At 43.1% G+C, this 12286-nt stretch overlaps 1 protein-coding gene across 1 annotated transcript in view; it reads left to right on the top strand.

Moving 5' to 3' along the window:
• Positions 1–12286, top strand: part of DNAH9 (dynein axonemal heavy chain 9) — a 378462-nt gene that overhangs the window by 285534 nt on the left and 80642 nt on the right. Inside the window, exons 54-57 of the mRNA XM_010376130.2 lie at positions 3124–3246; positions 4261–4465; positions 6681–6845; positions 10313–10453. Coding sequence (XP_010374432.2) covers positions 3124–3246; positions 4261–4465; positions 6681–6845; positions 10313–10453 — 634 coding nt within the window. The remainder of the gene's footprint in view (positions 1–3123; positions 3247–4260; positions 4466–6680; positions 6846–10312; positions 10454–12286) is intronic.

The raw sequence follows: 12286 nt of genomic DNA, 5'->3' as shown, positions 1-12286 counted from the left end.
GATCTGGCCACTGCACTCCAGCCTGGGCGACAGAGCGAGACTCCGTCTCAAAAAAAAAAAAAAAAAAAAAAAATGCAAAAAAATCAGCCATGCGTGGCAGCGGGCGCCTATAGTCCTAGCTATTCGGGGGGCTGGGGCAGGAGAATGTCGTGAACCGGGAGGCGGAGCTTGCAGTGAGCCGAGATCGCACCACTGCACTCCAGCCTGGGCGACAGAGTGAGACTCTGTCTCAAAAAAAAAAAAAAATAATAATAATAATAATAATAGAGGCAGCTGGGCACAGTGGTCAAGCCTGTAATCCTAGCACTTTGGGAGGCCGAGGTGGGCAGATCGCTTGAGGTCAGGAATTCAAGACCAGCCTGGCTAACATGGTGAAACCCTGTCTCTACTAAAAATACAAGAATTAGCTGGACATGGTGGCAGGTGCTTGCAGTCCCAGCTACTTGGGAAGCTGAGGCAGGAGAATCGCTGGAACCCAGGAGGCGGAGGTTGCAGTGAGCCGAGATCGTGCCATTGTACTCCAGCCTGGGGGACAAGAGTGGAAACTGCGTCTCAAAACAAACAAACAAACAAACAAACAAACAAAAAAGTAATGGAGGCACTATTTGATGCAAGTCATCCTCACGTAGAAACCTAAGATTTATCCACTCCAGCGAACAGCCACTCAAAGTGAGCTTTGCTGCTCTGGCCACATGTCCCAAGCATGCTTGCACTGAGGTCCAGATCACTCGGGGTTGTTCAAATTGAACATATGATGTTAAAAATAATAGTTAACAAAACCAAATATTAAATATTATAGTGCATCCATGTTATAGAGCAAACTTTGTTGAGAAGTGAATGCCAAGGCATAATGTGATATATATAAATATAGTGGCCCTATCTTGGCTCACTGCAACCTCCACCTCCTGGGTTGAAGCAATTCTCCTGCCTCAGCCTCCCGAGTAGCTGGGATCACAGGCGTGTGCCACTATGCCTGGCTAAATTTTGTATTTTTAGTAGAGACAGGGTTTCACCATATTGCCCAGTGGTCTCGAACTCCTGACCTCAGGTGATCCGCCTGCCTCAGCCTTCCAAAGTGCTGGGATTACAGATGTGAACCACCGCTCCCAGCCAATATGATATATTTTTATTTGCATCTTCAGTCACATAGTAATCCAACCCTGGCCTTCTCCCAAAACTTTAATTAAAATATTCTTTTCCAGCTGACTAACAGTGTATTTTAGACAGGTGTATGTTCTTTTTGCTCATTGATGTGTCCCTAGTGTCTAAAACACTGCCTAATGCATTGCAGGCCCTTAATAAATATGTTCAATTAATTCTTAGTTCATGTCCATTAACTACTTTCCTGTTGAATGGTTTTCTAGATTTGTTGTATGTTATTTGAATACAAATGTTGCATTATATGTAATATGTATAGTCTTCTTTCTTCATGTGAATGAAAATGTGTTCATCTCATTTGTCTTTTAATTTACTTTTGTGAGGTTTTACATACTACAGTTCATTTTATTTTAGTTTTTTTATTTGATCAGATTTGTCAGCCATTTATTCTATAAATGATGACTAGAGGAGTCTTTCCTCTCCAAGAATTTTTAAAATGTTCACCTACATTTTTAGTCTTTAGTTTTTTGTTGTTGTTGTTGTTGTTGTTGTTTAAGACAGGGTCTTACTCTGTCACCCAGGCTGGAGTACAGTGGTGAAATCATGGTTCCCTGCAGCCTCGACCTCCGGGGTTCAAGCAGTCTTTCCACCTTAGCCTCCCAAGTAGCTGGAATTACAGTTGCGCAACAACACACCCTGCTAATTTTTGTATTTTTATACAGAGGGTGTCTCACTCTATTGCCCAGGCTGGTCTCAAACTCCTGGCCTCAAGCAATCATCCCACCTTGGCCTCCCAAAGTTCTGGGATTACAGGCATGAGCCACCAGGCCTGGCCCATTTTTAAGTTTTTTGAGTTTTCCTTTTTACATGGAAATGCAATCAATTTAAATATAGTTTAAGCTACTATATGTGGTACAGACTGATTTTCCAAGTGGGTAGCTATTGTTTCAATACCATCTATGAAATTGTCCATTCTTTCCTCAATTAGAGATGTCATTTTACTATATATTAAATTATTTTATTAAATAGGGTCATTATTCTTTTCTATTTATCTAATACTACACCAGCTCTTATTTACTTTTATATTTAGTAACATTTTTTGTGGTATTTCTCATTAAAAAGTAATATATCATCACTGTAAAGAAAAATGAGAGGGTGGGGTAGGAGTTACCATAAAAAACAAAGAAATAGAAACTTCTATAATTCATCTTTCAAAAACACTGCTAACTTGTTGGTATATGCTGTCCTTTAAGCCTTCTTTCTACACCTCTATATTGTTGAAATATACAAAATATTTAGTATTAGATAATGAGTCCTTCCCCTTCTTCATTACTGGTTTTCTCCTTGCCAGCCTCACTGTATTCTTTTAGGTTAACTTTAAGATCTTTTGTTGAGTTTCATAAAGTTTTATTGTTATTCTTCGTTTGAATTGTATTATATCCCTGCAGCCTCAACTTATAATTGACTATAATTGACTTATAAATTGACTTTAAGAAAATCAACCTATTTACATATTTATTAAACTCTACATAACACTGAAAAGTTAAAAGTAACCTAGATCTTTGTTAATTGATTGATAAATTAAGGTATATCAATATGGCCTAATACCCAGTCATTTAAAATTACCTGGAAGGCTATTTAATGACATGGTGAAATGATTACAATATATTTCATGTAAAAAAAACAGGTTATAAAACAAAACCACCATATGAATCTAATACTATCAAAGCTAAACTTGACAATATAATATGTTCAAATATACACAGTATACACCAAAATGTTAAAGACAGATTATGGTTTTCATTATCTTTTTTGTATTTTATAATTTCTCCGTATTTCTAAAAGTGTATATAATCACATAAATCTCACTTTACATAGGGAAAAAATGTGGTCATTGAAAACATTCCAAATAGCTGTGCCGCCAACTATATCACCATGTCTTAGAGGTCACACTAGTCTCATTAAATTGTCGACTCCATAGCTTGCCACGGGCTCATACTCCCGGACTCATACTTGCTTCCCCAGCTACCTTCAAATCATAGAGCAGGCCCTGGAAGCTGGAGCTGTGGTGCTGATTGAAAACCTAGAGGAGTCCATTGATCCTGTTCTGGGACCTCTGCTTGGGAGAGAAGTCATTAAAAAAGGACGGTAAGACTCAGCTGTGTCGCTGACCCTTTGTGGGGAGCTGGTTCTTGGCCCCGGTTAGAATCATGAAGAGGTCTGGTCTTCCTGGAATTTCCTCCTTCAGTTCATGTCGAGTAGCTCCCTGCAGCACATCCACCTTTCTTTCTTCCAGCAGAGGTCTATGTAGTGACCTTTGTCTCCTAGAGAAAGTTTCCTGGAAAAACTTTGCTTCCATCAGCCAACGTCCCAACTGACTTCATTCTAAATGGCCACAGTGCACAATTTTGGAGAAACTTGAGAAGGAAATTGGTCAAAAAGCAGACTGACTTTTAAGTATGAGCATCTTATACAAGCCAGTCATCTGAATTCTGACAACTTGGTTCCTTGTCAATTTAATGAGTCTCTGCTAGTTTGAGTGCTGGCTCAGGATAAGGGCTTAGCAAGCATAAGGCAAAGCAGGGGGTGGTGTTGAGAGGAAAAGAGAGGAAGAAGACATACAATGGGTTCGTATGAGGGGCAGAGTAATTACCATGAAGGAGTGCTTGACTCAGGAACCTCACCCACTGCCGGTGCCATCGTTGCCTTTGCTGTCCTCAAGTTGTGCTCATTTACTTGCTTAATCATTTTCACCCATAGATGTCATTCCCCTGTCAGCCACGAGGAAAAGTAAGCCCTATTGCTGGCCTATAAAGCACCTTTGTGGAAACCGCAAGGTGGCTCACCTTCCTCCAGACACTTCACTGCCATCTGCTGGAAATTCTTCATAATGTACTAATCTACATTGACACAACAGGCATGGCTCTTCCTAGAGTTACACAGTGCAGAACCAAACATGGCGGCCATGGGAAACCATGTGTCCCCCTCGGCTCCTGTTCCCCACATTAGTGCAAAAAAGAATCCCAGGGCTCATCCTAGACATACTCAGGAGGAATCCATCTGAATATGGCAATATTGTTTGAAAAAAAAAATCTCAAATTCTGACCCCGACCAAATTTTGCAGGAAGGCACCTCACCTTCACGTGAGCATTTATGTTCCAGATTCATTAAAATTGGAGACAAAGAATGTGAATACAATCCCAAGTTCCGGCTCATCCTCCACACCAAGCTGGCTAATCCTCACTACCAGCCTGAGCTGCAGGCTCAGGCCACCCTGATCAACTTCACCGTTACCAGGGATGGCCTGGAGGACCAGTTGCTGGCTGCTGTGGTCAGCATGGAGAGGCCAGACCTGGAGCAGCTGAAGGTGAGGACAGGAGGGAGAAAACACTCTGCTGCTAGAGCCTTCAGTGTACTCCACTCTGGGAGAGGTTGCGGAGGGGGGCTGTTTTTCCTGGGTTGAATCAGGTGGGTTCTGCTAGACCCTGGAAGAGTGCCGACCCCATGTAGTAACCTGGGAACACCATACTGGGAAAAGAAGGATGGGTGAGCTGAGGAACAGAAGCAAAAACAGTTTGAAGGATGGGCATGGTGGCTCATGCCTGTCATCCCAGCACTTTGGGAGGCCAGGGTGGACGGATCATGACGTCAGGAGTTCAAGACCAGCCTGGCCGACATGGTGAAAACCCATCTCTACGAAAAAAAACAAAAACAAAAATTAGCTGGGCATGGTGGCACTAGCCTGTAGTCCCAGCTACTCAGGAAGCTGAGGCAGAAGAATCTCTTGAACCCTGGAGACGGAGGTTGCAGTGAGCCAGGATCATGCCACTGCACTCCAGCCTGGCAACAGAGTGAGATTCCTTCTCAAAAAAAAGAAAAGAAAAAAATGGCTTGGAGACTGGACAGTCCTATGACCAAGAGCAGAGCCTGGCATGAACATGAGTGCCACTGATCACACAGGTCCACGTGCCAGAACTAAGTGGAGTGAAATTCTACAAGGGTAACCGAAATAGGTCCAACTATTTTAGGGTCATGTCTTAGTCAGCTTGGGCTGCCATAACAAAAACCATAGATGGGGTGGCTTAAATAACAGATGTTTGTTCTCCTATAATTCTGGAAGTTGAAAGTCTACGATCACGTTGGTTTCTGGTGAGGCCTCTTTTCCTGCCTTGGAGGCAGTGGCCTTCTCACTGTGACCTCACGTGACCTCTTCTTTGCACATAAAGAAATAGAGAAACCTCCCTGGTATCTCTTTTTATAAGGGCACTAATCCCATCAAGCCATGGCTTCACCCTAATGACCTCATTTAACTTTAATTACCTCCTTAAAGGTCACATCTCCAATATAGTCACGTGGGGAGTTAAGGCTTCAGCATAGGACTTTTAGGACAACACAATTCAATCCATAGCAGATAACATGCTTTTTGTCGTCTCTTTAAATGTGATTAGATTATATAATATGTGGGGTTGGGGGGTGGAATTCCAGTGCATGAGAGCTTGAGTTCAGGGCTCCCTGGGACTCCGCTTCCTGCAATCATTTATTCATTGAACAGACACCTTGGGAGCACCAACCCTATAACAGGCAGGATTTGAGGTATGGAGGATTCAGCAGTAAACAAAGAAAACCATGTCCCAGCCTTCGTGGAATCTACACTCTAGTGGAGGAACACAGAAAACAGCAATGTAAACAAATGAACAATGCCATTCAGATAGCAATAAGAATTTTTAAGAAAGTAAAACAGGGTAATACTGGAAAGCCAGAGGGCAAATTTGAACAGTGGTGGTCAGAAAAAGATTCTGTGAGGAGTTGGCATCTGAGCTAATTCCTAAATAATTGTAAAGCCTCTGGGCATAGAACATTCCCAGCACAGAGAACAGCAAATCCTGGTCTTAAGGCAGGATCAAGGTATGTGGTTTTAAGAAACAGAAGAAAGGTCAGGGTGGCTGTGGCTGGAACCTCCAACAGGAAGGTTGTTCTTCTCACGGATCCAAAGGCTGTACAAGGGCAAAGACACTACAACTGCCTGAAGTTAGTGCTCTAGGATACGGAGCAGAAAGGGAGGGTGGGATGAGATCCGCTTGGATACCAGCACCCCACTCCAGCCTCGAGGAAGGTTTTACACAGTCTAAACTGGAAGACGGATGCTGCTGATTTTTTTTCAAAGTAAGCCATAGGAGAGTTGTTCCTTAAAGTAAATTGGTAATAGAGAAAACTCTCCAGAGAACTAAAACTGGACCCTAACCCTCTAGTCACAGAAATAAACTCCGTTTAGTGAACGCTGATAATGCAGTGTGTTGCCCATTGTGCATTAAGCACAGCACAGAAATCCTACAACTGGGGACTGGGATTACAGAGGAGTAAAGAGGGTAAACTGGCTCAAGGTCATGTGCCCAGAATATTGTACCGTTGGGCACCAATTTTGACTTCTCTGCTTGTCTCCTGCTCATGGTCTGAAGCTCTTTGCCATTCTGCCTCCAGTTTACCATCTTTAAGGCAAGGGACTTTGGCCCTATTCAGGCATACCCTTAGAGCAGGATGCCCTGGGCATCTTCACCTAACTGTCTCTGGCTTGATATTTGCAGTCCAATCTCACAAAGCAGCAGAATGGATTCAAAATTACCCTGAAAACGTTGGAAGACAGTCTCCTCTCTCGCCTCTCCTCCGCCTCTGGGAACTTCCTGGGAGAAACAGCACTGGTGGAAAACCTAGAGATCACCAAGCAGACTGCTGCCGAAGTTGAGAAAAAGGTAAAACTCCTCTGGCTAGTCGGGGAAGGCAGCCTAGGCTGGAGTCCTCCTCCAATTTTCTCTCCTCTTAGATAATGAGTCTTACTTTTAGAGAAAAAAGAAGTCCAAGTCACACATGGCTTTTCTGTCTCAGCAAGGTTCTTCTAGAAAGTCTACCTAGGCAGGATTCCTGAAGTGACTACCCCATACATCTTGTATTATGTAGTTCCCACCTTCTGGAAAATACTTTTGATGTCTCAACTCCATCCACATTTGATGAACACTTAAGGCTTTGCAGGGCCTAGTATTCTGTGCAGGGAATATTCACTCAAAATGGATACCTCAGATAGTGTGTGGAGTTGCCCTGAAGCTAAGGAATTGCATTGTTGTAAAAGCTGACTGGTTTGGGCATGATGGCAGCCTGACAAAACCACAAGTCTGATCCTAATGAGAAAACCTCAATGACTTCCTAGGAAACTCAGCTCTCAAAAACTGTATCATCCTGGGAAGCAATGACGCAGTGCCCTGTTGTGCGTAGCTGCCTTTATTTTACAATGTTTGGAAGGCCCTTGGTCCCCGCTGTGAGGACTAGAAGACGGGATGTGATGGGAAAGGGGCCCACCCCATGCTCTGTCCCAGCATACCACCAAACCTCCAACAAGGTCTTTTGCAGTCTCAGTCCTGCGCTTGGATCTTAGAATACAGTGGCCTTCAAGTAAGTATTCATGAGGCGAATAAATGAGAAAGAGAAAGAAGACAAAAAGAAAAGGAACAACAAAAGGAAAAAGAAAGCTTCATACAACCCTTGACACACAGCAGGTACTCAAAAAGTGTTCATTGATTTTAAAGAAAAAGATAAAAAAAAATAAGAGATGAAGAGGCGGGGAGAAGAGATCAGCATGCTGGATCCCATCCTCTGACCTACTCCCTCTATGTAAGTTGGGCCTGTCTCCCCATCTCTCTTATCCAGGGCGGTGGCAGATCTACCATAATTGCTTTACAAACTCTCATTCCCCCAACCAGAGACCAGCAGTCTGCTTGGTGATCTCTAGGTTTTCCACCAACGCTGTTTCTCCCAGGAAGTTCCCAGAGGCAGAGGAGAGGCAAGAGAGAACGTGACCACCAGGTTCCACTACCAGTTATCTACGGCCTCTGTGTCTCTGGTTGGGGGAATGAGAGTTTGTAAAGCAATTATGGTAGATCTGCCACTGCCCTGAATAAGAGAGATAGGGAGACAGACCCAGCTTACATAGAGGGAGTAGGTCAGAGGATGGGATCCAGCATGCTGATCTCTTCTCCCCGCCTCTTCATCTCTTATTTTTTTTTTTATCTTTTTCTTTAAAACCAATGAACACTTATTGAGTACCTGCTGTGTGCCAAGGGTTGTATAAAGCTTTCTTTTTTTTTTTTTTTTTTTTTTTTTGGTGACGGAGTCTCGCTCTGTCGCCCAGGCTGGAGTGCAGTGGCCGGATCTCAGCTCACTGCAAGCTCCGCTTCCCGGGCTCACGCCATTCTCCTGCCTCAGCCTCCCGAGTAGCTGGGACTACAGGCGCCTGCCACCTCACCCGGCTAGTTTTTTGTAGTTTTTAGTAGAGACAGGGTTTCACTATGTTAGCCAGGATGGTCTTGATCTCCTGACCTTGTGATCCGCCCGTCTCGGCCTCCCAAAGTGCTGGGATTACAGGCTTGAGCCACCGCGCCCGGCCAAAGCTTTCTTTTTCCTTTGGTTTCCTTTTCTTTTTGTTTTCTTTCTCTTTCTCATTTATTTGCCTCATGAATACTTACTTGAAGGCCACTGTATTCTAAGATCCATGGTGAAAGTTGGAGATACGCAAGAAATTTGCCATAATCCTAGGCTTTTAGGGCCTGGCCCTCTGAGGAAGAAATACAAGTAAACAGGCAGTTATGAAACAGGGCTGAGGGCTGAGGTCAAGAAAGCACAGGGATCAGTGAACACACAAAGGAGGAACACTCAACGCATGTTGGGTGAGAGGGAGGAGGTGCTTCCCTTGAGTGTAACTGGACCATAGAAGAGGTGGGAACTGGAAGTGGTCACTGGCAATGAGGCTCGAAAGGTGGCCTGAGTTTCCATTGTATAGGGCTATGTAAACCATGCTGGGAAAATTGGGCTATATCCTGATGGGCATCAAATATCATGAACCTCTTTCACATATTTTCCATCTCTGTTTCTTTCTGAGTGGCTTTTGTCACAATTTCCTGAGATTTCTCTTTTAGTTTGCTGATTTTCTTTTCAGCTCCAGTCTATTATTTAAACCGAACACTTTTTAAATTTAAATAACTATACTCTTATTTTTAGAAGTGCTAGCTAGTTCTTTTCCAGATATGCCTGTTCTTTTTCATAATGCCCATGTTTTATGCTTCCTTTTGTGTCCACTGCTCTAAAACATACGTGGTTAATAGTGAGTTTTAGGTTGTTCAGTCAATCTTTCTGGGGAGTTGTTGGTTTTGTTTTTGTTTTAGAAAGGAGTCTCCTAATTGTTTCCTTTTGTAATGCGCCTGCAGTTTGTAATTGTTTATTATGAGAACATCTTCAGTAAGGATCATTGCCTTTTCCTGTGGTGCTTCCACAAATTATCAATAACTTTCCTCTATTTTGGAGCATAAGGGCAGAGCATATTGAGGTTTGCATTTAGAGGCATAGTCTACCAGAAATCCCTCTTCCTGATCCTGAAGTCTCATTTCTTATTTTTACCTGTCATAAGAAATTTTCTGGCCGGGTGCGGTGGCTCACGCCTGTAATGCCAGCACTTTGGGAGGCCGAGGTGGGTGGATCACCTGAGGTCAGGAGTTTGAGACCAGCCTGGCCAACAATGGTGAAACCCCATCTCTACTAAAAATACAAAAATTAGTCGGGCGTGGTGGCAGGCGCCTGTAATCCCAGCTACTGGGCAGGTTGAGGCAGGAGAATCGCTTGAACCCAGGAGGCGGAGGTTGCAGTGAACCAAGATTGTGCCATTGGACTCCAGCCTGGGGGACAAGAGCGAGACTTTGTCTCAAACAAACAAAAAAAGTAATTTTCTAAAAATAGAATATTCCATTGAAAGATATCTTTGTGAAATTACATATGAACTATTTCATAAAAATTAAGAAAAAGAAGACTGTACTGGATTTCCACTGCTTGGTGTTCTAGTTCATTTTTGAGTCATACTTTTTTTTTTCTTTTTTTTGTATTTCCATGAAATCTTTCTCATTAGAGATGGAGCGTGGCGGCTTTCATGGCTCACACTTCTTAGCTGGAAGAGCTGACACCTCACCCTCTGAAAGCACTAGAAGTTTACCATCTCCTTTCTCATCCCAGTTCTAGGAAGGAATACCATAGTAGCTTTTCAACTTTCTACCCATCATCCCCATCCCTGTTCCCTGCATCCTCTAAGCAGACACATGTCTGCTCACACAGAGGGGCCACGCTGATTCTCAGGAAGCCCTGGTTGGTTGGAACAGTGTGTGGTTGTTTATTTTTCCAACAGGTCCAGGAGGCCAAGGTGACCGAAGTGAAAATCAACGAGGCCCGAGAGCACTACCGGCCAGCAGCTGCCAGGGCCTCACTGCTCTACTTCATCATGAACGACCTCAGCAAGATCCATCCAATGTACCAGTTTTCTCTCAAGGTGAGTTACACCTGGAGTTTCTTGCCTGATTATAATAAAGCAGTGTCATATTGCCAATGCAGCTCTCTGTGAGAGCTTATCCATGTCAAATCATTAGCTATGGCAGGTCTGTAAGATCAAAGCCAGGAGAGCAGCTATGTTACCTTCAGACATCTCTTACCATCCTCATCTCTTTAATTGGGTCTTACATGACTCATGGGTAATTTTGACTAGAACAGAACAGGACATCACAGCAAGTCTTGGCTCATTCTTTCAGTAGGCACACATGATATGGTGGGTACTATGCTTACTGAATGTGTGGAAGATGATACCGAAGAAATATGAGAAGTGATCCCTGTCCCCAAAGAGCTGAAAATATAATAGACAATCAAATGTGTCACTTGTATTGATTAAAGTCCAAAGCAGGCAATAATAATACACCAACTTTAAATTAGTTTTCTTATGACCCTAATATCCCCAAAGCTCCTACCTTATGATTGTTGAAATATTCCTAAAACCAAAGATGTTAGCAAATTGTAAGAGCTGACTAAACTTATCTTACTCATGAAAAAATAAAGACCTATAAATTTTTAGTGCATCTCTGAAAGTACATCTTTCTCCCCTAGGGCATTCACCAAAAGACCGCAATTGAAGAGGCATTAGGAGGTAGTGAAGCATTTCTAAACTTCTTTGGTTTGACCCAAGAAAGAGGACATGTATACATATATACACAGAGAAGGAGGAGAGACCATATATATATAGATGCATGGAGATTTCACATACACGCAGTCACACACAGAGAGAGAGAGAGAGAGAGAGAGAGAGAAAGCACACCCTTCAGATCCGTGAAGTGTTTTCAGCTAAACCACCATATGGAGACCAAGATGGCGGGGATGGTGATGAGCAGATGAGAAATCAGAGGGCCTCCAGTTCCTGGGGCTCATTTGGTTGAAGATGGCATTTAATCATTTCCCAATCTTTTTCTTTTAACTCAGAGTCTCTGCAGATTGGATGAACTGTGTTTATAATATTTTATGTTTTTAAAAGAAACCCAATACTTGGCCTCATATTTCATTTAAGGCAACATAGGAAAGAATTATAAAATCTTTTAAAACAGCATAAAAGTTGGCATGATAAGCCTAATAACCGTAGGATCACCTCCCTAGTTCCAAGAGTAGTTGAAATTGACTATAGGTATCCATCAGAAGCCTACCACAGTGACTCTTTCTGAAAACAAGAAATTAGATGAGGCCCATGACAATCTGTGTTCAAAACCATGTTGTAAGATATTTGGCAGCAACAGTGTCCTGATATAGGAAGTTCTGAAGCTCCATTTTTAAAGTTGGGGAGTTGGAGTTTGGGTCACCATACCGATATTAAGAATTGCAGCCAGGCGTGGTGGCTCAAGCCTGTAATCCCAGCACTTTGGGAGGCCGAGACGGGCGAATCACGAGGTCAGGAGATCGAGACCATCCTGGCTAACACGGTGAAACCCCGTCTCTACTAAAAACTACAAAAAAAACTAGCCGGGCGAGGTGGCAGTGCCTGTAGTCCCAGCTACTCGGGAGGCTGAGGCAGGAGAATGGCGTGAACCCGGGAGGCGGAGCTTGCAGTGAGCTGAGATCCGGCCACAGCACTCCAGCCTGGGCAACAGAGCGAGACTCCGTCTCAAAAAAAAAAAAAAAAAAAAAAAAAAGAATTGCAAAAACAGCTGTTCATTGACCAACCTGATCATTAAAAGCAGGTTTAACTGCTTTATGATAAGTAGTTGAAGTAAGGGTGTTCAAAACTATTGAAACCACAATGCATTTAGAAGCCTTCTCTGATTTGAAGAAATATGGACCACTGTAGTTT

This window comes from Rhinopithecus roxellana, chromosome 19, assembly GCF_007565055.1.
Source record: "Rhinopithecus roxellana isolate Shanxi Qingling chromosome 19, ASM756505v1, whole genome shotgun sequence".
NCBI classification, from domain to species: Eukaryota; Metazoa; Chordata; class Mammalia; order Primates; family Cercopithecidae; genus Rhinopithecus; species Rhinopithecus roxellana.
The sequence above is the reverse complement of the archived record's forward strand: the minus strand, read 5'-3'. Positions and strand labels throughout refer to the sequence as shown.